Source organism: Pristiophorus japonicus, chromosome 2 (genome assembly GCF_044704955.1).
Source record: "Pristiophorus japonicus isolate sPriJap1 chromosome 2, sPriJap1.hap1, whole genome shotgun sequence".
Taxonomy (NCBI): domain Eukaryota; kingdom Metazoa; phylum Chordata; class Chondrichthyes; family Pristiophoridae; genus Pristiophorus; species Pristiophorus japonicus.
Genome location: NC_091978.1, coordinates 320,089,607 through 320,116,291, shown reverse-complemented (window position 1 = coordinate 320,116,291; position 26,685 = coordinate 320,089,607). Strand labels below are relative to the sequence as shown.

Genomic DNA, 26,685 nt, shown 5'->3' with positions numbered 1-26,685 from the left:
GACCCAGCAGCGAGGTCGGGACCCAGCAGCGAGGTCGGGACCCAGGAGCGAGGTCGGGACCCAGGAGCGAGGTCGGGACCCAGGAGCGAGGTGGGGACCCAGGAGCGAGGTGGGGACCCAGGAGGGAGGTGGGGACCCAGGAGCGAGGTCGGGACCCAGGAGGGAGGTGGGGACCCAGGAGCGAGGTCGGGACCCAGGAGGGAGGTGGGGACCCAGGAGCGAGGTCGGGATCCAGGAGCGAGAAGGAGCCCAGCAGCGAGGTCGGGATCCAGGAGCGAGGTCGGGACCCAGGAGCGAGGTGGGGACCCAGGAGCGAGGACGAGCCCAGGAGCGAGGACGAGCCCAGGAGCGAGGTCGGGACCCAGGAGCGAGGTCGGGACCCAGGAGCGAGGTCGGGACCCAGGAGCGAGGTTGGGACCCAGGAGCGAGGACGAGCCCAGCAGCAAGGTCGGGACCCAGGAGCGAAGTCGGGACCCAGCAGCGAGGTTGGGACCCAGGAGCGAGGTTGGGACCCAGGAGCGAGGTCGGGACCCAGGAGCGAGGTGGGGACCCAGGAGCGAGGACGGGACCCAGGAGCAAGGTCGGGACCCAGGAGCGAAGTCGGGACCCAGCAGCGAGGTCGGGACCCAGGAGCGAGGTCGGGACCCAGGAGCGAGGTGGGGACCCAGGAGCGAGGTCGGGACCCAGGAGCGAGGTCGGGACCCAGGAGCGAGGTCGGGACCCAGGAGCGAGGACGGGACCCAGCAGCGAAGACGGGACCCAGGAGTGAGGTCGGGTCCCAGGAGCAAGGTCGGGACCCAGGAGCGAAGTCGGGACCCAGGAGCGAGGTCGGGACCCAGGAGGGAGGTGGGGATCCAGGAGCGAGGTCGAGCCCAGGAGCGAGGTCGGGACCCAGGAGCGAGGTTGAGGCCCAGGAACGAGGTCGGGACCCAGGAGCGAGGTCGGGACCCAGCAGCGAGGTTGGGACCCAGCAGCGAGGTCGGGACCCAGGAGCGAGGTCGGGACCCAGGAGCGAGGTTGGGACCCAGGAGCGAGGTCGGGACCCAGGAGCGAGGTCGGGACCCAGGAGGGAGGTTGGGACCCAGCAGCGAGGTTGGGACCCAGGAGCGAGGTTGGGACCCAGCAGCGAAGTCGGGACCCAGGAGCGAGGTCGGGACCCAGGAGGGAGGTGGGGATCCAGGAGCGAGGTCGAGCCCAGGAGCGAGGTCGGGACCCAGGAGCGAGGTTGAGGCCCAGGAACGAGGTCGGGACCCAGGAGCGAGGTCGGGACCCAGCAGCGAGGTTGGGACCCAGCAGCGAGGTCGGGACCCAGGAGCGAGGTCGGGACCCTGGAGCGAGGTTGGGACCCAGGAGCGAGGTCGGGACCCAGGAGCGAGGTCGGGACCCAGGAGGGAGGTTGGGACCCAGCAGCGAGGTTGGGACCCAGGAGCGAGGTTGGGACCCAGCAGCGAGGTAGGGACCCAGCAGCGAGGTCGGGACCCAGCAGCGAGGTCGGGACCCAGCAGCGAGGTCGGGACCCAGCAGCGAGGTCGGGACCCAGCAGCGAGGTCGGGACCCAGGAGCGAGGTCGGGACCCAGGAGCGAGGTTGGGACCCAGGAGCGAGGTCGGGACCCAGGAGCGAGGTCGGGACCCAGGAGGGAGGTGGGGACCCAGGAGCGAAGACGAGCCCAGGAGCGAGGTGGGGACCCAGGCGCGAGGTGGGGACCCATGAGCGAGGTCGGGACCCAGGAGCGAGGTTGGGACCCAGGAGCGAAGTCGGGACCCAGGAGCGAGGTCGGGACCCAGGAGCGAGGTTGGGACCCAGGAGCGAGGTCTGGACCCAGGAGCAAGGTCGGGACCCAGGAGCGAGGTCGGGACCCAGGAGCGAGGTCGGGACCCAGGAGCGAGGTCGGGACCCAGGAGCGAAGTCGGGACCCAGGAGCGAGGTCGGGACCCAGGAGCGAGGTCGAGACCCAGGAGTGAGGTCGAGCCAGGAGCGAGGTCGGGACCCAGCAGCGAGGTTGAGGCCCAGGAGCGAGGTCGGGACCCAGGAGCGAGGTTGAGGCCCAGGAGCGAGGTCGGGACCCAGGAGCGAGGTTGAGGCCCAGGAGCGAGGTCGGGACCCAGGAGCGAGGTCGGGACCCAGGAGCGAGGTCGGGACCCAGGAGCGAGGTCGGGACCCAGGAGCGAGGTCGGGACCCAGGAGCGAGGTCGGGGCCCAGGAGCGAGGACGGGACCCAGCAGCGAAGACGGGACCCAGGAGTGAGGTCGGGTCCCAGGAGCAAGGTCGGGACCCAGGAGCGAAGTCGGGACCCAGGAGCGAGGTCGGGACCCAGGAGGGAGGTGGGGATCCAGGAGCGAGGTCGAGCCCAGGAGCGAGGTCGGGACCCAGGAGCGAGGTTGAGGCCCAGGAACGAGGTCGGGACCCAGGAGCGAGGTCGGGACCCAGCAGCGAGGTTGGGACCCAGCAGCGAGGTCGGGACCCAGGAGCGAGGTCGGGACCCAGGAGCGAGGTTGGGACCCAGGAGCGAGGTCGGGACCCAGGAGCGAGGTCGGGACCCAGGAGGGAGGTTGGGACCCAGCAGCGAGGTTGGGACCCAGGAGCGAGGTTGGGACCCAGCAGCGAGGTAGGGACCCAGCAGCGAGGTCGGGACCCAGCAGCGAGGTCGGGACCCAGCAGCGAGGTCGGGACCCAGCAGCGAGGTCGGGACCCAGCAGCGAGGTCGGGACCCAGCAGCGAGGTTGGGACCCAGGAGCGAGGTCGGGACCCAGGAGCGAGGTCGGGACCCAGGAGCGAGGTTGGGACCCAGGAGCGAGGTCGGGACCCAGGAGCGAGGTCGGGACCCAGGAGGGAGGTGGGGACCCAGGAGCGAAGACGAGCCCAGGAGCGAGGTGGGGACCCAGGCGCGAGGTGGGGACCCATGAGCGAGGTCGGGACCCAGGAGCGAGGTTGGGACCCAGGAGCGAAGTCGGGACCCAGGAGCGAGGTTGGGACCCAGGAGCGAGGTTGGGACCCAGGAGCGAGGTCTGGACCCAGGAGCAAGGTCGGGACCCAGGAGCGAGGTCGGGACCCAGGAGCGAGGTCGGGACCCAGGAGCGAGGTCGGGACCCAGGAGCGAGGTCGGGACCCAGGAGCGAAGTCGGGACCCAGGAGCGAGGTCGGGACCCAGGAGCGAGGTCGGGACCCAGGAGCGAGGTCGGGACCCAGGAGCGAGGTCGGGAGCCAGGAGCGAAGTCGGGACCCAGCAGCGAGGTCGGGACCCAGGAGCGAGGTTGAGACCCTGGAGCGAGGTTGAGACCCAGGAGTGAGGTCGGGACCCAGCAGCGAGGTTGAGGCCCAGGAGCGAGGTCGAGCCAGGAGCGAGGTCGGGACCCAGCAGCGAGGTTGAGGCCCAGGAGCGAGGTCGAGCCAGGAGCGAGGTCGGGACCCAGCAGCGAGGTTGAGGCCCAGGAGCGAGGTCGGGACCCAGGAGCGAGGTTGAGGCCCAGGAGCGAGGTCGGGACCCAGGAGCGAGGTTGAGGCCCAGGAGCGAGGTCGGGACCCAGGAGCGAGGTCGGGACCCAGGAGCGAGGTCGGGACCCAGGAGCGAGGTTGGGACCCAGGAGCGAGGTCGGGACCCAGGAGCGAGGTCGGGACCCAGGAGCGAGGTCGGGACCCAGCAGCGAAGTCGGGACCCAGCAGCGAGGTCGGGACCCAGCAGCGAGATCGGGACCCAGCAGCGAGGTCGGGACCCAGGAGCGAGGTTGGGACCCAGGAGCGAGGGTGAGACCCAGGAGCGAGGTAGGGACCCAGGAGCGAGGTCGGGACCCAGCAGCGAGGTCGGGACCCAGGAGCGAGGTTGAGACCCTGGAGCGAGGTTGGGACCCAGGAGCGAGGTCGGGACCCAGCAGCGAGGTCGGGACCCAGGAGCGAGGTTGAGACCCTGGAGCGAGGTTGGGACCCAGGAGCGAAGTCGGGACCCAGCAGCGAGGTCGGGACCCAGGAGCGAGGTTGAGACCCAGGAGTGAGGTCGGGACCCAGCAGCGAGGTTGAGGCCCAGGAGCGAGGTCGGGACCCAGCAGCGAGGTTGAGGCCGAGGAGTGGTGCAGCATGGACCAGCAGTGGGGTCGTGGCCCAGGGAAGCTGCAGCACGGGCCATCAGCGAGGTCAGGAGGACGAACACTGCACCTTATGAAACCCAGGGAGAGATGACCTGCAGGAAAGAAGGAGGAAGACAGTAGGATTATGCTTGTATGTGTGTGTACTAAGCCACTGGACCAAGACCTTGCTCTGTCAAGCCCGTGTGGTAGCTGGTGTGCAACGGCCACCCCACGATAAAATAATTCACGCACAGGCATCTTCCACCCTTTAAAATGAAGTTCGGGACCTGGAACGTCAGGACCCTCATGGACAACCCCAACAGCGACAGACCGGAAAGCCGTATTGCTATCGTTGCCCGGGAGCTCAGACGTTTTGACATAGACATCGGCGCCCTAAGCGAGACTCGGCGGGCAGGGGAAGGCCAGCTCAAGGAACAAGGTGATGGTTACACCTTCTTCTGGAAAGGCAAACCAGAAGAAGAACGCCGCCTCCTTGGGGTGGGCTTCGCCATAAAAAATGAGCTAGTTGTGTGTCTCAGAGACTCCCCCTGCGGAACAAACGAATGCCCCATGACTCTTCGGCTCACCCTAGCCTGGAACCAGTGTGCTCTGCTCATCAGTGCGTACGCCCCAACACTGGAAGCTACAGAGGAGACCAAAGAGAATTCTACTCCAGCCTTGAACAATCTCTGTCCTGAGTCCCAACCAGTGACAAGCTGATCCTCTTTGGCAACTTCAATGGCAGAGTTGGAAAGGACACAGACCTCTGGGGAGGTATGATCGGCAGAGAAGGGGTAGGGAAAACCAACTCCAACAGTACCCTCCTCCTGACAAAATGCTTAGAACATAGCCTTGTCATAACGAACGCCTTGTTCCGTCAGAGAGACAAGTACAAGGCTTCATGGCAACACCCTCGCTCCAAACACTGGCATCTGCTAGACTATGTCATCGTCTGAGCGAGGAACAAGGATGTCCACATCACCTGCGCCATGACAGGCGCTGACGACTGCTGGATGGACCATAGCCTAATTCGCTCTGTCACTTCCATCAATGTAGCCCTAAAACAGCGGCGGCAACTGAAACAATGCCGCAAAAAATCAATGCTGGAGCACTCAAAGACCCTGTTAAGAAAACTCTATTCAGCCAGCGCCTCACAACCAACCTGACAACTCCCAGTGATCCGGAGATGCAGAATGTCCACAGCACTTGGTCTGCCTTCAAGGCCTCCATAATTAGCACCTGTGAAGAACACCAAGTCTGGTTCAACGAGAACAACCAGGAGATCCAGTAGCTAATAAGCCGCAAGTGCAAGGCGTTCTTGAACTGGAAACAGCAATGCTACTCGAGAGCAAGAAAGCAACTCTATAGATGTCTGAAGGCCGAAGTCCAACAAAAAAATCGCGACCTAAAGAACAGATGGTGGGTGGAGAAAGTGCAGGAGATCCAGCAGCTAGCCGACAACCATGACATGCGTGGATACTTTAGCGCAGTCAAGGCCACCTACGGCCCAAACATCCAAGGTCCTACCCCACTGCAGGCCAAGAATTGAGAGGTAACCATCAAGGACAGAGAGGCAGTCAGTGCCTGCTGGAAGGAGCATTTCGAAGATCTCCTTAACCGAGACTCTGCTTCGACGTGAGTGTCCTCGACTCCATCTCGCAGCATGCCACCCGCCACCATCTCAACACAACACCAGCCCGGCATGAAGTTGAAAAGGCCACCCGACAACTGAAGAACAACAAGGCCTCAGGAGCAGATGGAATCCCCGCCGAGGCACTAAAGCATGGGGGGAAGCACTATTGGCACGAATACATGAACTCAATTCACTTATTTGGAAGGAGGACAGCATGCCAGGGCATCTCAAAGACTCTGTAATCGTGACCACCTTCAAGAAAAGTGACAAGTACGATTGCGGTAATTACAAAGGAGTTTCCCTGCTGTCTACCACAGGGAAAGCCATCGCAAGAATCCTCCTCAGTCGCCTTCTCACAGTGGCTGAATAGCTCCTCCCAGAGTCACAATGCGGATTCTGCCCACTAAGGAGCACAATGAACATGATCTTCACACCAACCTCTGAACATGGCCTTCTTTGACCTCACAAAGACCTTCGACACTGTCAACCATGAGGGATTATAGGGTGTTCTCCTCAAATTCCGCTGCCCTCAAAAGTTTGTCACCATCCTCCACCTGCTTCACGATGACATGCAAACCGTGATCCTGACCAATGGATCCATCACAGGCCCAATTCATGTACGGACTGGGGTCAAGCAAGGCTATGTCATCGCACCAACACTCTTCTCGATCATTCTTGCTGCAATGCTCCATCTCACCTTCGGTAAGCTCCCCGCTGGAGTGGAGCTAATCTACAGAACAAACAGGAAACTGTTCAACCTCCACCGCCTCCAGGCCAGATCCAAGGTCGTCCCATCCTCTGTCATTGAATTACAGTATGCAGACGACGCCTGCATCTGCGCACACTCAGAGGCACAAACCATCATCAACAACTTCACCGAAGCCTAAGACAAAGGTCCTCTACCAACCTGCCCCCGCCACACAGTACTGCCTTCCCGATTATCAAAATCCACGACGAGGCCTTGGACAATGTGGATCATTTTCGATACTTCGGGAGCCTACTGTCAACAAGGGCAGATGTCGATGACAAAGTCCAACACCACCTTCAGTGTGCCAGTGCAACCTTCAATCGCCTGAGGAAGAGAGTGTTTGAAGACCAGGACCTCAAACCCGGCACCAAGCTCATGGTCTACAGAGCAGTTGTGATACCCGCCCTCCTTTGCTTCATAGACAGGGACCATGTACAGCAGGCACCTCAAAGCATTGAGAGAAGTACCCTCAACGCCGCCTCTGCAAAATCCTGCAAATCCATTAGCAGAATAGGTGCACCAACATCGGTGTTCTCGCTCAGGCCAACATCCCCAGTATAGAAGCATTGACCACGCTCGATCAGCTCCTATGGACGGGCCACATCATCCACATGTCCGATACTAGACTCCCAAAACAAGCGCTCTACTCGGAGCTCCGACATGGCAAGCGAGCTCCAGGTGGGCAGAGGAAATGCTTCAAGGACACCTTCAAAGCATCCTTGAAGAAGTACAACATCCCCACCGATACCTGGGAATCCCTGGCCTAAGACCGCTCAAAGTGGAGGAGAAGCCTATGGGAGGGCGCTGAGCACCTTGAGTCTCTTCACTGGGAGCAAGCGGAAGGAGCGCACGACAACCCAATCACTCCACCACCCGTCCCTCCAACCACCGTCTACCCCACTTGTGACAGAGACTGTAGGTCCTGCATTGGACTGATCAGTCACCTGAGAACTCATTTTTAGTGTGGAAGCAAGTCATCCTCGACTGTGAGGGACTGCCTAAGAAGAATGCTATAGTAGTCATACAGACCAGAAGAATCCCAGGGGTCCTATTTGACCCTGAGCTGAGAATCACAACTGCAGATTCCCAAGACAACCTGCAATATTACCCACTTTACTTCATACTTCACTCTCACCCATGCATTTGTCACCCCCAAGCACAATTTCTCAATGTTCTCAATGGCCTCCAGAGTTCCATTCTACATAAACTACAAGTCATCCAAAGCTCCTTCATCCACATCTAATACCACACTAAGTCCTGCTCCTCTATCCTTGTGGCCTCAATTAGTTTCCCATCCCGCAGCATTTGAATTAAAAATCCTTTTCACCAATTACGGCCATTCTCAGCCCTGCCCCTCTACCTCTGCAATCTTCTCTAGCTCTATGTGCTTGCATGCACCCTCCATTCTTCCAACTCTGACCTGCTTTGCGGTCCCCTCTCTCTGCTGCACCTTTGGTCGCAAAACCTTTTCCCTTCTCAGTCCCAGACTCTGGAATGTTCTCCCTAAACCATTCTCATTCTCCTACCACAAAGCTTCCACTCTTTGACCATGCCTTTGGCCAACCTCTCTTAATTCTTCTCCTACCACCACTCAGTGCTTGTTATTGTGTCTGTAAGTTGCGTTGGGACATTTTACTATGTTAAGAGTGCTATATAAATGCAAGTTGTTGTTGAAATAATGGGAGAAAAGTTTAGGTGGTGAGTCACCATTGTTAGCAATCAACAGCATCAACAGAAGCCTCAAGTAGCTTAGCTATCCCAACTGGACTGGGGAATGGGGCATCGTTTGGAGGAAAACTAAGAAGGTAAGGAAAGAAAAACTTGAAGAAAGCAGTAATTGATTACCTATTTAAAATATAGTGCTAATGGTAGTGTCAATGGACTAGTGAAAGCAACAAGAATATTTTAAAGTATTTGAACTTATCAGAACATGCCGAGGAAAAGTATGCCCTCATTCTTGAAGCCAAGTTCTCTTCTGCATTCTATGAGCTATGTTAATGATTCCATGAAAGAGCTTTAGCACACTTGCCCATTTAAGAACCAACTGTCTCATACTATCCGGACACTGCCTGTTCTTAGGTCTATATAGTATCCGTACTGCTGCTCCTTGGCACCAATAGAGTATCATCACACCATCAATTAGTTTTTTTTAACTGACAGAAAAGAATATAACTGCAGCTTAGATGCACCAAAGTTCAGTATCACTCTCAAAGCTTCAGTCTCTCCTCCAATGTCAATTCCATTGGACAATGAAATTAACCAATCTGGATAGGGAATGAGAGCTGTCCATCACAAATTTCATTTTCAGCTTCATCTTTATCTTATGAGGACTTTATGTCACAATTACTTTACGTGTTGGTTCTAATGCCACTTTCTCCATTCAATGACTCAGTAACATTTTTCCAATGGAGGCAGGGGCAGGAAGAATTGCTCAAGTAGAATATCATTTACACATGGTGACTCTGGCTGCATCACAGATTATAGCTCAGCAATCTTACACTTCATTTCCTGAAGCCAATGCTGTGATCTGTTATTATCTGACTAAATCTGCACAATATGAGGCCATGAGTAAGTGGTACAGTCATAGCTGATGGTGATGGGAGAAGCCTTCTTTTATTTTATGCACATTTTAAAGTCAGAACCTGGCTTCAATTCACATTTATTCCCTATATTTTGTTAAGAGCATAAAAAATGAGCTTATTGGAAATGACTGAAACTCCTGGCCACAGGCCAAAAAGCAGACAGTGTACTATTCAAGAGGATTTCTCTCCTACGCTTGTGGGAACAGCTTCAATGTGACTTATGCCAACATGAGAGAAAGAGCCGAGCTATGTCACTGGTATGCTTCTGGGAAGAAAAACTCATGACTGGATGACTAAAACGCCCTTAAAGGGATAGACATCTGAAAACTGCCTGCATGATTGCTCTAGCTTTTGATCATTTATGTAGATGAAGAATGGAACATTTGTATAATTTGCACACATCAACACCATGTACTATGGATATCACAATTCAATTTTGTTCGAGGCCGTCACGAAGACAGCCTAGACACCTGCCTGTAATATCCAGTTTTGGTCTCCGTATTTGCATTGGAGGCTGTTCAGAGAAGGTTCACTAGGTTGATTCCGGAGATGAGGGTGTTGACTTATGAAGATAGGTTTAGGTTGGGCCTATACTCATTGGAGTTCAGAAGAATGAGAGATGCTTTCAGACATGCATTCACTTTTTAAATGGACTCTGTGTCCACCTGAAATTCTGTTTTCCAATTATGTGGACTGCCCATCACCACTGGAAACATGTGGACAACCTGTTTATTAAATGTAAATGTGGCGTGACCATCAAAATGGTTCGGGACTCTCACTGATGACATTGGGTGGACGACCGGATTGCCCGCCCCGCTCGCAAACTGCCCGGAGTGAAAATATACACCAAGGTCTTTTCCAATTCCTTTGCCTTAAGATTATAAAACTAAATCTCAGCCCAAGAACACTAATACCCCACTGCACCAATGTGGGCTATACAACTTCCTTCACTCTCAATCTGTGTGGACCTTTTAAATAATATTGTTCAAAGACTTTCACTTGTTAAATCCAAGACCAAATATGTGATATAGATGAATGCCCCCCAACACTGGATTGAGGCTATGTGAACTAAATTTATTTGAAGGTCTGATTTTTTTTCCCTAAGTTTTGCTTTATCCTTTAATCTTCTCCTCCTACCATCATTTCTCCTGAAGATGGAGATGCCCAATAGTTATGTTCAATAAGCAGTGACAGAAATTTTCCTAAATGTCCAGTGTTCATTTGTGAGCTTGGACAATAAGTAGTAGTAGTGGAATATTCAACTGTATAATTCCACAGTGTAAATGTATCTAGTCAACTGCAGATACATTGGTTGCACTCCCTAGTATAAACACAGGTCCAAAGGCCCAACGACATTGTACTCAAAACTGGGCTGGAATGTGCGAGGGGTCAGCAGGCACGGTTGGTGGTGGGTCGGATGGGAAAGTATTTTTTTCCCTAGCAGGTGGGGAACCTGCTGTGAACACACCGGCACACGCCGTCAGCGCCGAGCAGACCCAACACGCAGCAATTAAAATCATTAGTGGCTTGTTTACAGCCAATTAACAATGGTTTTTTCCAAGTTTTTTGAATTGACAGGTCGCCGACCGGTTTCCTGCTGTGCCTAGACCTCGTCTGTGAAGCTGAGGCAGGTCACTGGCCATTGAATCAGCTAATGAGCTGACAGCTTCAAATGTCAAGTCAAAGCTCTCAGCTGATTGAGAAATGTTCCCTCAACCTCTCGCTTCTCTAAGCTGCATTTCCACGATAGATTCAGAATGCTGTAAGTCTTTACACAAGTCTCAATACAGCCTGCACTCATTATCTCTTCCATCATTGACAGATCGCTTCTGTCATCTCTACTTCACCTGCCATCTATTCCATCAGCATGGGTGCTGTTGAAACTCTCTCACCTTGGTCCTCAGAATCCCACCACGATCAGCCCCAACACCAGCAACATCAGGCACACCAGCAGCACCAACTTTCTCCGTAATCAACAAATGCTGCACAGGACACAGGACATCAGCACACTTAAAGGGATCTTGTGAAAATTTCATTTGACAATTGTGCTGTCACTGTTCTACAGCATTGAGGTGCTGCAAACACTGACAAGCACTGCACAGAGTGAATGGCTGCAGCCAGGCTCTTCCACAACTCCCTCCATATGCTTATGGAAGGAGCCACAGCACGCAGGAAGGTTCTCTTCCCTTCCAATGGACGGAAGAGACTTCCCCAGGAGACCAACGCAGCCTGGTTGCACATTGCACAGGAGGACACAAGCAGGGATGGCATCAGGAGGATCAGGCAATGATCGCAGATCATGAAACATTACTGCAAAGCCACACACAATCTCATCCTGCTCTGCCACTCATCACCTCCCCGTCACTCTGCCTTCCCTACCCTACACATCCTTACTCACACCAACTTACCTTGCACCTCCACCCATCCCTCTTTCTCTATCTACATTATCACTTCCCCATCTCACTAGTCACCACTTACACTCATCTAATAATACCAACTAACAACACACATGGGTAGGCACTTGGGTGTTTTACGCAATGTTCATGTAAAGTTTCTGTTAATATGTTGTCAAACATTGAAACCTTTATTTTTAACACTTTGCCTTTTTGGACACGTGTGTGTGCACCTTTGGAAGTGGCTTAGTGAGTTGCAGTGAATGGTGAGACATAATGGTACCCCCCCCCCCCCCCCCCCCCATAATGGTGATGAGTGTGAAAGGAGTGGTTTGGGCATTGTAGGGATGTTTTATGGTGTTGTGGTGTGTGTGGTGGTGCCAACCTGGTGCATCATGTGGCAGCCAGGGTGTACAGCGTCAAGTGAAATAAATCTGGCCATGGTGAGGCCATTCCTGGCATCTCAGGCAGCAATGTGGTCGGGTGCTGATGCCCTCTGTCGTGTGCAGTTGATTGTGGAGGGTTGGTGTTGTTGATGGTGCTGCTGGTGTGCCTGGTGTTGCTGGTGTTGGGGCTGATCGTGGTGGGATTCTGAGGACCAAGGTGAGATAATTTCAAGGGCACCGATGCTGTTGTAATAGATGGCAGGTGAATTTGAGATGAAAGAAACAATCTGTCAATGGTGAGAAATCTGTCCAATGAGGTGACACTGGATAAGTGTACTCCAAACACTTCCAAACTACATAAAACTCAATTTGGCTTCCAAATGCAGTGAGCAACAGCTTCTGAGCTTGGAAAGTGAACCGTTGTGAGATGGGAGCTTTTATAGCACATTTGCAGCCGTCAAGTAATGAGATGATTCCATGGTCTTTCAATTCCCAATCTGCTTACCTGACGTGATCCCCGAGCAGCATGGACCCCGTGGGTGACCTCGTAAAATATAAAGCTGAGCTCAAAATACTTCTTAATGGGCTGTTAACAAAGTCATAATGATCTGAACTGCCGTCCCTGCCGCTGCGTATCAGGTCTGTTCAGCGCTGATCGACCCGACATCTGGGAAAAGTGGGTTGACAGTGGGGTCCTAACCCACTGTCAAAAAGAAAAATTCCCACCCGACTCTCCACCGATCATGCCCGCTGACCTCCTGAAAAATTCACCCCTTACTGTCTATGCTCATAGATGAAACATGACCATTTGGCTGAGGTACCAGAGGTCAACAGCACCCACTGAACCAAACTCTGGTAAACTCATACCTGGAGGGGAGATGGGGAGAAAACTGGGGAAAAAGAGAAAACTTCAAATAACTCTTGGATTACCAAATTTTTCAGACATTTGGGGCTGGATTTTAATGGGGAAGGTGTGTTGGGGGCAGGAGGGCTCTGAGGTAATCCGGGAGAATGGGTTTCCTGCAGGCCCTGTCGACTTTAATGGCAGGGCCTGATTTGCATGAGGCCTCTGTTTCACACCCGCAGCCAGCCAGATTGAGAGGCTTGCTGGCTCCGGGCAGGAGGGCCAACGGCACTAGGCCACACAGAGGAGGGAGGGAGCGGATGGGGGTTGGGATCCGCCTCTGAAGGATCGGGGATGGGAAGGATCGGGCTGCAGAAAATTTGGACAGGGTGGGGTGTGGGAGGAGGGAAGATCGCGGCCGGAGGATTGGGGTGGGTGGGGGAAGGAGAGAAGACCGGAGCCTGCCTCAAGGTCATTGGTAGGGGCTGGGGGAGTGGGCTTGGCAGTGACCTTGGATCCAGGAGGTAGGTGTAAAGGCACGTACCTACTGGATGCTGCAGACTTCACCCTGCTGTAACTGCCGGGTTTTATGAGATGTGTAAAACCCGACCAGCTACAGTTAAATACAAAATGAAGGTTAAAGAAGTTGTTTCCAGCCTCAATGTAATATTTAAATTGATGTCCAGCCTCCTGCAGCGTCTGCCCACCCCCGGTAAAACCGGATTCTAACACTTTAACTAGTCCCCTCCAACCCACCCAGTTTTTTAGGTTAAAGCTCCCACTTGTAGAGCAGAGGTTCATAAATCCAGCATGAATTTAATGTACAGTATATATGTTTTTAAAACAGTGACTTGTGCTGTCTTAAATTAAAAAACATTATTAATTGGTTTCTCCATATAACTGCAATGGGGGAAAAAGTCAGTACATATTGCAAATAGGAAAGGAAGGATGGTTAAGATGACATGCTATGTTGCAGTATCAACATTCTGTGACGTGGTAGGCATGGGCTCATGCCTATGCTGGACTGTCAAGGCCAAGTGATATTTAAAGTAGTAGAGTTTTGCACAGAAAAATCAGATTGTCCCAAAGCATATACTTTTGAAGGGCAGGTCACAGGTTGGCATTTCCTAAAGCCCGTAAGTTTGTCCTCTTCAGGAATGATGTGTCGCTTAACAACAAACTATGACAAAATACAAATTTAACAACATTTATTTGAAACATGGTTCTTCACGTGTGAAATTTGACACTTATATGGAGAACATAAATTTATTATTTAATTTTGCATTATAATGAGTTTGAAGTCTTCAATGGGTAAATCCCATTTTGTTCTTATAGCATATGCAGTCCACTCTGTTGCTGGTAGTTAGCATAGAAGTCTATAAGCTTCTTAGGGATCCTCGGGGTGACAATTTTAAATGACTGCTCAAAATGTCTTTCCAGGATAATCTTGGCCTGGAGATCTTCTTGGAGAGCCAAGAGAGCTGCTTCTCTGCAAAGGGCAATGATCTGAAAGGGAATGACAATAAATAAATGTCATGATTTAAAGGAAGATAATTCAAAAAAGAATTCATGTAAATTACATTTAAAACACTGAATTCCACAATTCCACTGTCATCAGCTGCTCTCCTGTACCTCATCTCCAATGCCCTTCCTTCATTTGTGATCTTAGACAATGAATGAAAGCAAAGCTACTTCACAAATGGGGTTGGTCAAATGAGCCTGAGTCTGCCCTCACCTTGCAGTAGGGGGTCACCGAATCGCAATCAGAAGTGGGAACAATGGTATATTTTCCCCCTCCCTAGTTCAAGGATACCGAAACCTAATGCTAATCTGCATAAGAGCAGCTAACTCAGCTGAAACCAATAGAATCATAGAATCACAGAAATTTACAGCACGGAAGGAGGCCATTTTGGCCCATCGTGTCCATGCCGGCCAACAAAAGACTATCTAGCCTAATCCCACTTTCCAGCTCTAGGTAAATCCTGCAGGTTATGGCACTTCAAGTACTTTTTAAATGTGGTGAGGGTTTCTGCCTCTACTACCCTTTCAGACAGTGAGTTCCAGACCCCCACCAACCTCTGGGTGAAGACATTTCTCCTCAAATACCCTCTAAACCTTCTACCAATTACTTTAAATTTATGCCCCCTGGTTGTTGACCCCTCTGCTAAGGGAAATAGGCCCTTTTGATCCACTATATCTAGGCCCCTCATAATTCTATACACCTCAATGAAGTCTCCTCTCAGCCTCCTCTGTTCCAAGGAAAACAAACCCCAGCCTATCCAATCTGTCCTCATAGCTAAGATTCTCCACTCCCGGCAACATCCTCGTAAATCTCCTCTGTATCCTCTCCAGTGCAATCACATCTTTCCTGTAATGCGGTGACCAGAACTGCACACAGTACTCCTGCTGTGGCCTATTCAGTGTTTTATACAATTCAAGCATAACCCGCCTGCTCATATATTCTATGCCTCGGCTAATAAAGGCAAGCATTCCGTATGCCTTCTTAACCACCTTATCCACCTGGCCTGCTATCTTCAGGGATCTGTGGACAAGCACTCCAAGGTCCCTTTGTTTCTCTACACTTCTCAATGCCCATGATAAAACTTGGGACCTTCCTCGTCTGCATGGCTCAATACCATAGTACATAGTGCATTTACCCACTGGGCTATCCACAGACTTTATTTGCTTCACTAATTTATGTCAGCACTACAGAAAAGCTATACTATCTGTATTTGGGGGTATCTTTAATCAGCAGAGTACAACAATTGCTGGAACAGTGCATTGTAAAAATATAGAAAATGCAAAATATATTCCCTAGGGTGACAACGATATTATTGAGTACGTTTCCTCGCCACCTCTACTGCCCCCGACCCCGAGGGTATGGTTTCATGTTCTGCTCCAGTTACTCATCCAAGCCATCATTCTTTTATGCGTGAATCTGGACAATATGTATTGGCAAGCTATGTAACCAGTACGAGCTTCCCATCCTTGTCTAACATCCATTCGTCTAGATAGCAAGCACTATTGGATATTTTGGCTTATTTTACCTTTTAACAGAGGGGTGCCGAGGCCAATTCTAGAGCCCGTATCATCATTTGGCTGAGATCAGCTAACTCAGGTAGACTAGAGTGAACCTAGAACCTTGTTGCTTGATATGGCTCAGTTATTCATTGTTTTAACCAGCTGAGCCATCAGGGCAGTTCTGTTACTGCACTTATTTTGACTGCAAATTCGGCCTATGAGTTTGAAGCTCTGTTATGGTTTGAAGACACTAAGGGGCCGAAATTGCCCTCCGCCCCATTTGGGGCGGATAATTCAAATTAAATGGCAAATTACCGCCAGTACAGATGGGGCGGGGAATAGAGGGAAATTGGGCAAAAATGAACGCGGCAGTGTTGGGGGTGGCAGAAAGTCGGGAGCGGGACGGAAGTCAGGCGCTGTCATCAGCGCCGCGCTGAGCTTGTCAGCACGACGCTGACACGTAGCAACGTTCCTCCCCCCCCTCACTTAAAGGGGAAGGACGCTGCGAAGCCTAGCGAGGCCTCCTTGGCGTCCACTGGGCTACTAGGGAGGGCTTGGGCCGGGCCAAGAGGGGATGCCGGGCTGATTGTTGGTGGCCCGGCCGAACCAGCGGCCGCCATTGTCAGGTCGACTGAAGAGTTGGCCGACAAATAAAACAAAATGCCGGCTGAGGCGGTGAGCCCTCTCCATTAAGGGCGGACGCACCGCCCACTACACTGGCAGCTTCCCACTGCACGAAACTGTCAGGGCCACCGACCGGCAGTGGCTGTGCTCCTGCGGGGCAGTTTTCTCCGTGGGGTGGCAAAGGGGTTGCCGCCGGTCGGTAAGGCGTTGGTGCGCGGCTGACAATGGGTCGGAGTGCCGGGCAGGGCATAAACATGAGGCATAGCGGTGTTTCCACCACCACTGGCCCGGTGGCAATTCTGGATGCCCCATGTCAGAAAGGCCTTCCCGTCCCATCACCGCCTCTTAACGGGCCTTTAAAAAAGGGGCAATTTCGGCCCCTTAGGATGTCCACAGTCTGGTGCAACCTGGGTCAGCAGGCAGAGCAACATAAATTGAACAAATTCAGAGCACCAACAGACTTTTACACATTGCAGGTAGCAGGTGCAATGTTTAAAAAAAAATGCACAAAAGCTGGTACATTGCAATCTTGTTACAAGATTGTTGGTCATAGACTGGTTGCAACTTCTTCATTGCATTTAAGATGATCACTGACATTTTTTGAAATTTCATTCAGCAAAGGCTTTCAGCAAGATTCTGAACAGGCCAGCAGCAGTAGGATTCACACAATAAAATCTCACTGATAAGGAACTGGCGGACATGTTGAATGGATCATTCTTTCAAGTCATCAGATTGAGTTTCCATTTTTCATTTGCCAGTTACTAAAAACAATGCAATTGCCAGGGAGACCAAATTAAATTGCTGTAAATGAAGACGTTAATTAAATGATAAATTCAGACAATAAAACAGCTATTGTTCAGATCCAAAAGACCCAAATCTGTGTACTTCACAAAAATCAACACCCTTTTTACATTGTGTGCTCAGCTAAGCCTAATGTTATAAGCAGTTTGCTCTCTGCTTCCCCATGTCATATTTTTATATATTGCTTTTAAGGTACCTTCAGTCACACCCCAATTAGAGTACCTACCCATTATCCCTACTCTGTCTCCTGTTGCTCAGCCAATTTCCTAACCAGGTCAATAATTTGTCTTCAATTCCATGGACTTCTACCTTGGTTAACAGTCTATCAAATGCCTTATATGGAAGTCCATATAAATAACATCCATAGGCGTTCCCCTGTCCACTACTTCAGCCAACTCCTCAAAAAATGTAATCAAGTTTGTCAGGCATACCTACGTTCACAAATCCATGCCGGCTCTCTCTGATCAGCTGAAAATTTGCAGGTGTTCAGTCACCCTATCCTTAATTATAGACTCTAGCAATTTCCTGACAACAGATTATAGGCTAATTGGTCTATAACTCCCTGGTTTACCTCTCTTGCCATTTTTAAATAGCGGAATGACATGCACAGTTTTCCAATCTAAAGGAACTGTTGCTCAATCAACAGAACTTTGGAAGATTATAGTTAGGGCATCTGCAATGTGCTCACCTACTTCCTTTAACATCCTGGGATGGACACCCTCTGTTGCTGAGGATTTGTCACTCTTTAGTGCCATTATTTTCTTCAATACTGTTATTTTCCTTACGTTAATTTGATTGAATCCCCGTCCTTGATTCAATATTATTTTCCTTGGTATTTCTCCCTCGACTGTAAATACTGATGCAAAGTAATTATTCAAACATGTCTGCCATTTCCTTATCATTGACAATATCACAGATATCACCAGTGACTTTCTAATCTTGGTGTCCAGAGGTGGAAAGAAAGCATTAATGAAGAAAAATCTGTAGCTAATTTATTTTGAGCTTTATGATACATTTCTTAGTAGCTAGTAACAAAGGATCATTAGGAGGTTACCATTACATTTTTTCTTTTGCACACTCTTATTATCACTTCCCCACATGCCCCCCGCTCCATTTCCTGTATCTCTATGGCCAAGAGAATGGAGTAGGCACCCTGCTCCCAGATCATTAGGTGAGCAGCAGCAGGTGTCACGAGCAAGCTGATGGATCCACCTTGTTTGCACTTCTCTCCTCTTCACTCAACACAATCCCACAAGAGTGCAACTGAAATCCATAACTCAGTGCAATGGGGCTTAAAACGGTGTCTGTGCACATTGTGGTGATGGTCACTCTGCTTGCTTAACTCTTGAGCCTGTGTGACGATTGTGGCAAATGTTATACTTTTAAAAAAAATACGGCCTCTTTCTCTTTCATTCTTTCTGGTTTCCTTGGTTCACTGCAAATTATATAGAAAATAGTGAAAGTGACAAATTCTGCAGTGACAAACTGTCACAGTTTGGTATTTTTTTGTCTTTTTTCCACAGAAAGTATTTGGAAAAAACTGTTATATTTAAAGGTTGCGTTTTAAAACTCAATTTAAAAAAAGGCACTGAGACAAAAAGGTTTTTCAAGTGCTAATGAGCTAGGCTTTGAAGTTGTTTCCCGAAAGACTGCAAACACTAAGCAATTTGTTGGTCTATCTCAGTAATCGATAAACACCTCACACCCACTGTACTGGGAGATCCTTGGTCCCGAGACACTTGGTAGGGGTTCCCTGGTAAAGGCCTTCCCCATGGGTTGTGAACACAGGGAGGTAAAAAACACAGGGAGAAAGACAAACACAGTCAGTCAGGTTTTAAACATGAAGCTTTTGCCTTTACCAAAATGTTATAATGCAGGAGCATAGTTAGAAGCTAGTCTGTTTAAGAAAGACAATCCACTAACATGGTGAAGCATCGTGAGATCATTACTTTGTATTAATATGCAAATGGAGGTGTACTGATTGGACTAATTTAGTTCAATTGTGAGTATTCTTCTGATCACTTGCTAATAAATAAAGCAGCTTAGTGATTTGCATCTGTGTTCACAATCCATCTGTGAGAGATTGCTGAGTTACGTGCAAGGAGTACATGTGAAAGGGATAAATATCCAGTTCAGATCACAAGGGAGTACTGTTGTTATACCCCTAGGTTATGCTACTGTACAGTTAAATCTTGGCAGTCAGAGCACAACCTATACACGAGATGCTCAGACCGCTTACCGGATTGACTCACACTACTGTGCCTGAGAGAATATCTAAGGCAAGATTCCAAACTTGCAATACCGCCAAAGTAAAGGAAGGACAAGCAGAATCCAAGAGGTTGCAAGCACAGCATAATTCAGAAAAGATGTCATGTTCTGTTGTCAAATTAATGCTTATGGTCATTCCACACGACAAATATACTAGTTTTATAGTGCTCAAAATTGGTCCCTGCCGATTTTTGGCACACTCATCCGAGGCGCGCTGCTTTTCCACGACTGCAAGTGCGCCGTTTTTCCACAACTCCAAGCATTCCTCCCGACTTTGGCCGCTGTCCGGCCTCTCCTCGATGGTGGCGTAGCGTGGCCAGTGGATTCGGGGGCGGAGCCAGCGTCCCAGCGCTGAAAACAGTGCCGGGACATCTGCATATGCGCGTTCGAGTGTGCGCACATGCGCAGTAGCTCCTCGCCCCCAGCACGTCCTGCAGCCTGTGTGAGAGGGACCCGATGCTCACAGTTGCCACCCCTATCCCTGGGCGAGTGGTCTCCGGGCCGTCCCGCCCCTATCCCTGGCCAAGTGGTGTCCCGCACCGGCCTGCTGTGCAAGTAGCTGCTTGTGTTTGTGGTTTAAACTACTGTGATTAAGATGGCCAGGGTCAATGTCAGGAAGAGTAGTGTTAAACAGGTTTTAATTAAGCCTTGCTGGGGTTGGGTAGAAAGTTTAATCAATGGTGTTTGGTGAATAAGGGTGCTTTTTGGTCCAATCTTTTCATTTCAGGTTTGGTCGGACGGGACCTCTTATAATAGTAAAGCAAGAGGCGATGTTTTTGGTAAACAGGCGGAGTTCATGTTTGCCGAGTTCCTTTATTTTCTTTTAATCTTTCCTTAAAACTTTGTAAGGCTTGGTGCTTTAGGTGCAGGTCCTGTCCGCTTCCTTCTATTTTTTATTTGTTATTGAATGCTTATTACTTTTTGTGCTTTGTTTAGTGCTTTGCAAGTCTTGGTGCTTTAGAATATACTAATCTGCGCCGACTTCTTAACTCTCTGCAAGGGTTTTCTGAAGTGGCCACGTACGCTGGCCTAAGTAGATTTGGAGTAACTATTAGCTGGCCAAAGTTGCCTAAATGGCCAAAACTGGCGTAGGTGACTGGGAATGCCCCCTTTGGAGAAAAAAAAAAACGCGCTTCAGGTCAGTGCGCCAAAAAACCAGCTTGGGCAATGTTGGGCCCATAGGGAGGGGCGAGGCCATGCAGGGATTTGAAAACAAGGATGAGAACTTTAAAATCGAGATGTTGCTTAACTGGGAGTTAATGTACAACACCCTGGTATTATATAGTTCAAAAATACTCTCTGCAAATATAAATTAAGTTGGGAAGGACAAAATCATTTTACTGCTCGGTGTTCTTTCACATTACATGTGAAAATTTCAAACTTCTATCTTACTTTATTGAAGTCTCACTCACAAGATTTGCTGAATACTCTAAATAAGTATTAGCAAAAATGGATTGACCTGCTGTTCCAGCATTTCTGCCATGTTGTCAGAATCTTTCTTTATAAAACTAATATAGATACAAATAAAAATCAACGGGCCAGAATTTACAGCCGGTATGACGGCGAACTCTCAAGTATGCCATTATACCACTTTTGCATGCGCTAAATCCCAAACTTGCAATCCGTCAAGTTCCAACTTGACAGATCATCCGCACCAATGGGGAAATCCTAATTGCTGCTGCAAAGTTGGGCTAATTGCCCACCAATTGTCCAGCAATTACGTCTGAAAATTTTACGGTGCAAGGGATACCTCCTGACAAATCCAAGTAATTTTAAAAGCTATATGAGGCCAGAAATCGAAGCATTTTAGGATTTTGTCCATGTAAAGTACTTACTGTCGTGAAAAGTTTGGAGGAAGCAGTTGCTACATTGAGTTTATTTTTGCTCTCTGTGGTGCATAAGCTTAAAAAACATCCGTACAGAAAGTGGAGGAAATGAAAAAAACAAACCCTCATTACTATGGCCTTCTGAGATTTAATGTGTACAAACATCTTTGTTATAAATAATGAGAGACCTTCTGTTTGCTGATTGGAGCGCCGGCCCGCGTAATCCCAGGTACTCTTCCACACATGGCGTACCGCTGGGATCCGTGGACCACTATGCTGCTCTCTACTACACAGCGTTTGCCAGCAAGTTCTCGAAGGAGGGTCCCCATCAGGTAATTGTGCATTCTGTTTGGATGCCGGTGGTGTAATCCGTAATTAGGTCGCCAGCCGCAAAATCCAGGTAATTTTCTTTCATAACTGTGGTGTTTTCCTGACAGTATAATGATGTCAGGATCAGCAGCTTCCTGCATTTGACAGCTCCATTCCACCACGTACATTAAAGATTTTGTCTAAACTAGTTCCTGCAATCACAGCCCTTGAAATTCAATAGGAAGAAAGAATTTGGTGAAATCTGATGAAAACATTCTTGTGTTCTGATGCTCTCTCTGCACCAAGCATTTATTCCAGAAAGAGAACAAGCTGGACTGGCGCCAGTCTAAATTGGACCTGCTCTCATTTAGGTTTTGAGGTTCTGTGAGCTCTGAAACATTTATGTTACTGCTCCTGCTATGGCCAGTCACAAAAGCCACTGTTGCTCTCCTGCTACCACAGTATTATTTGGGGTTTGGCTGCGGTGCTGCACATATTCAGACAGCCTGACAGTCATTGCCTCGACTCAAGCATGAAGAATGGTCATTTGGCTGGAAGCTATTGGAAAGAAAGCAATCAAAAAGAATTGCACTTATATGGCGCTTTTCACAGCCTCAGGATGTCCCAAAGTGCTTTACAATCAACAAAGTACTTTTAAAGAGTAGTCACTGTGGTAAGACAGGAAATGCAGACAGCAAGGTCCCACAAACAGCAATGAAATAAATGACCAGATCATCTGTTTTAGTTGTTGGTTGAGGGATAAATGTCGGCCAAGACACAGGCAGAACTCCCCTATTCTTCTTTAAAATAGTGCCGTGGGATCATTTGCGTTCATCTGAGAAGGCAGCCGGGACCTCGGTTGAACGTATAAGCCGAAAGACGTCTACAATCTATAGTAATGACTTGGGTGAAGGGACCGAGTGCGTTGTAGCCAAATTTGTTGACGATACAAAGACAAGTGGGAAAGCAAGTTGTGAGGAGGACACAAAGAGTCTGCAAAAGGATATATATAGGTTAAGCGAGTGGGGAAAAATTTGGCAAATGGAGTATAATGTGGGAAGATGTGAGGTTGTGCACTTTGGTAGGAAGAATAGAAAAGCAACATTTTATTTAAAAGGTGAGAGTGCAGAATGCTGCGGTACAGAGGGATCTGGGTCTCCTCATACATTAAACACAAAAAGTTAGCAGGCAAGTACAGCAAATAATTCAGAAGGCAAATGGAATGTTGGCCTTTATTGCAAGGGGGATGGGGTTTAAAAGTCCTGCTACAACTGTACAGGGCGTTGGTGAGACCACACCTAGGGACCGAAATTCAGGCATGCCAGAAAGCTGGCGCACCCACGATTATTTTGCCTTTTTTTTACCGCTGGTTGCGATGCGGCGGCCGTCCAATCGATTTTCAGGACTTAGAAGATTTTTTTCCGTTGGACCAGAAGTCAGTTATAAAGGGGGCGGAAGTGCGGAGGTAAGTCATGCTGAGGGGTGGAAGCTGGGGCGGGATCGAGTCTCTGCCGCTGTCACTCAGTGTTGGAGCGGTGATGACGTCACTGCACATGTGCCTCACCACGCTCTCTCCCTCCATTAAAGGGGAGAGAATCGGAGATTTTTCAGCTTCGGCCACTGGGCCACCAGGGAGGGTTTCGGCCGGGCCAGCGGCCTGGTACCCGAGAGAGGGTGCCAGGCTCCTGGGGCACAATTGTCCAGCCGACATGGAAGTCAAAAAAAATAAGATGCCGGCTGCGGCATTCGGCCCTCGCCTTTAGTGGCCACCGCACTGCCAGGGCAGAGAGCAAGCAGACAAGGTGCACCCACAGAAAAAGCTCGTGGATTTTTTTCATTACATTTCAGGTGGATTTTAATGGAGGTGTGGGATAGCGGCAGTGTGTGCTTTTATGAGGTGCTTGCAGTGGTCGGCAGCAGCGGGGCGGAAGTGGGGACAGGCTGAAAAATCCCCGAGTTGAATTTGGGTCGGGGCGGCCAATGAACTGGAACGCGGCAGCCACTCGATTCTGCCGCATGACTGCCACAAAACAGCGGTAACGGGTCTTGTACGGACCCTGAATTTCGGCCCCCCTAGAGTACTGCGTACAGTTTTGGGTCTCCTTATTTAAGGAGGGATATACTTGCATTAGAGGCAGTTCAGAAAAGGTTCACTAGGTTGATTCCTGGGATGAAGGAGTTGTCTTATCAGAAAAGATTGAGCAGGTTGGGCCTGTACTGTTTGGAGTTTAGAAGAATGACAGACGATCTTATTGAATCATATAAGGTTCTGAGGGGCTTGACAGGGTAGATGCTAAGATGTTTCCCCTCGTGGGGGAATCTAGAACTAGGGGGCATAGTTGCAGAATAAGGGGTCACCCATTCAAGACGGAGATGGGGAGGCATTTCTTCTCTCAGAGGGTTGTGAATCTTTAGAATTCTCTAACCTAGAGAGCTGTGGAAGCTGATTCATTGAATATATTCAAGGCTGAGATAGACAGATTCTTGGGGGCGGATTTTCCAGTTCATTGCGCTCCGTTTTTTGCCCCGGAGCGGTGGCAATGGCGGCGGTGAGTTCTTCTGGCCGGGCGGTCAGCCTCCAGTGCCCCGCGGGGGTTTTTGGGGCCGGCTTTGCAGCGGCGCGGAGCAGCACCACCCAGAAGAGCTATGGCGGTGTGCAACGCCCCTGGTTGCGACACCGGCGCGCTTTTTGACTCCTGCCTGACCCGTACGCTCCACAGTGAACGCCTGGAAAATCGGGCAGTCCAGCCTATACCGACTGCAGAGAGGAATGTAATGCAGTCCTAAGGTAAGTGTGATTGTTTTTCTTTTAATTTCTTTAGCGATTTATGTTGTGGTGGCATGGGCTATGTATTAGGAATGTTTTTGTGGGGTTTTTTTGTGGGGTATTTTCCCTCCCCCGGCATCTCTAAGAGCACCTCTGGCCCGGCTCTTTAGCTCTGGGTTTTCCCGTGCTAACGCCCTAAATGAGATGTACAACGCCACCTTTAGCGTTGCGCCCCAGACTCCAGGCCCAGCTGCCCAATTTTGATGACTGAGGTGCAAACTGTTCCCAGGCGCAAACTTTACCGCACTGCCGCCATTACCGCACCAAAATCATCTAAGCCAAAAATCCAGCCCTAAGCTATAAGGGAGTCAAGGGTTCTGGGGAACAGGCAGGAAAGTGGAGTTGAGGCCAAGATCAGATCAGTCATGATCTTACTGAATGGTGGAGCAGGCTCGAGGGGCCGTATGGCTTATTCCTGCTCCTATTTCTTATGTTCTTATGTCTCCGACAGTGCAGCACTCGCTCAGTACTGCACTAGAGTGTCAGCCTAGATTATGTGCTCAAGTCCCTGGAGTGGGAGGATGATGTACTAGAGGACTTCTTGCACCTTTGAAATGGTACCCTAGCCTATATTATCACCTTTGAATGAGGAAAGAGTAAATTGGTGGGGGTAAGGGAAGAGAAGTGTTGAACAACAGGTCATCTCAAGTTAGGTATTAAAAAAGTGAAGGACCCTCCTTGACTGGGTTTAGTATGGTAATCAATCTATTCTGTTTGAAGTACACTGAAACAGAAAAAAACATTTGAGTTTTTAGGTTTCCAAATCTCAGTTGGCCACAAATAGATGTAAAGTGCAGATAAGCCAACCGCAAACAACACACAGAAACACTTGTGTCAATTAAGGGAGACTGGTTTTTCAATTCATCTGTCAGCTACATATTGATAAATCTCACTTTTGGAAAAGATTGTACAACTATTCTGACCTCAAATATGCTGCTCCTTCTCCATTAAATCCTTAAACGACCTGTGCCAGATAAATCCAATTACCATACAATGTTGGTAAATGGCAGCAGCACTTACTGGGTTGTGCTGGGCATTGCTGCACAGAGTGCGTGCAAATGTTAGCTTGTTCTTTACTCATACACTGAGTTCTGAGAGAAAGGCAAGCTTTTATCTAGATTAGTCCAGGGTTTCACATATTCTGACAACCTGAACACTTTACTTGAGACACTGTTGTATTATCAATTTTAGCTGTTTGATCCACAGTGCAGCAGAAAGTAATTACAGTTAACTATAATTATTTCAATAAGCCACAAACTGATATCTCATCAATCTCATGGGCAGGGGGTGGGAAGGAAGTAAGGGCAAAGAGAACACAAACTTTCAATGCATTACATTTCCTTTGTAGCTTGTCACATGCAGAGTTCAAAGTGAAAAGGGATTTTACAAGGAGACACTAGCTGGTGACTGACACAATAGCACATGGGGTACAGAATTAATTAGAATACTTTGTAAACACAGATACAACTCCCCCACATCCCCTCCTTTTTTCCTCATCAATTTTCTCTGCTGAAGGCACTGAATCCTTGTTGAGATAATGTTGACAAGCTGCATGCCAGTACCTTACCCAAGTAGCCATTCTTCATGTGTGAGCCAAGACAGTGAGTGTTTTCAGGCTATTCAACTACTGGGGGAAGGGGTGCAGCATTGCAATCATGAAGCGGAGGCTGAGCCAATTCTTTCACTCATTCGCCAACCCATGGTTGCATTGTCCCAGCTGGGATCAGGACTACCGGAGGGTAAAACCGCATTGCTCAGTCATGTACTGTCGTAACTAGCTGAGTCATCAGGGAAACCCAAAGGACATTTCATAAATTACTGTGAGCAGCCTGCTGAAGAAGTGGGAGAGCACTCTCCCAATCCTAATGTAACAGCTGGTATGAACGCGGCTTTTTACTGTACAACGGCAATAATTAATATATCACTTCTCACATAAAAGCAACGTTTTATGGTGCCTCACAAAGTGAAAAGGTGCACACTGAATCGGAAAAAGAAGAAAGCTTGAGACTGGGAGGCAAAGAGACCAACGGCAGAATGGCTAAAGAATGTTTTTTTTTTAAATGAGCTTTTTGAAGGCAGGGAGGATGGCAAGGCAATACATCCTAGAGAGCAGAGGTTTAGTGACTGCATTATTGGCCTCTGAGAGTTGAGCAGAGAAGAAGCATCTTCACTCACAATTGTTGTCCCAAAATCTCATCTGCCGAGTCTTTGGCCTGCCATTCACCACAGTAACTTTGCAGCCATCAATATGCTCAACCATCTCCCTCATCTCCACCTTTGATGCCCCTTTCCTCCCAAAAATCCTTCAGTCTCTTCCCTCCCAATTGGTCCTCCAAATCCAAGGAATTAAGAGATGGGATTAT

At 49.8% G+C, this 26,685-nt stretch overlaps 1 protein-coding gene across 2 annotated transcripts in view; it reads right to left on the bottom strand.

Annotated features, from left to right (window-relative positions):
* Positions 1-13,839: 13,839 nt before the first annotated feature.
* The window catches only part of afg2a (AFG2 AAA ATPase homolog A), a 594,246-nt gene continuing 581,400 nt past the window's right edge, over positions 13,840-26,685 (bottom strand). For both annotated transcript variants that reach the window (XM_070871823.1, XM_070871824.1), the window contains exon 16: positions 13,840-14,152. In XM_070871823.1, the coding sequence (XP_070727924.1) occupies positions 13,976-14,152 (177 nt within the window). In that variant the 3' untranslated portion in view covers positions 13,840-13,975. The remainder of the gene's footprint in view (positions 14,153-26,685) is intronic.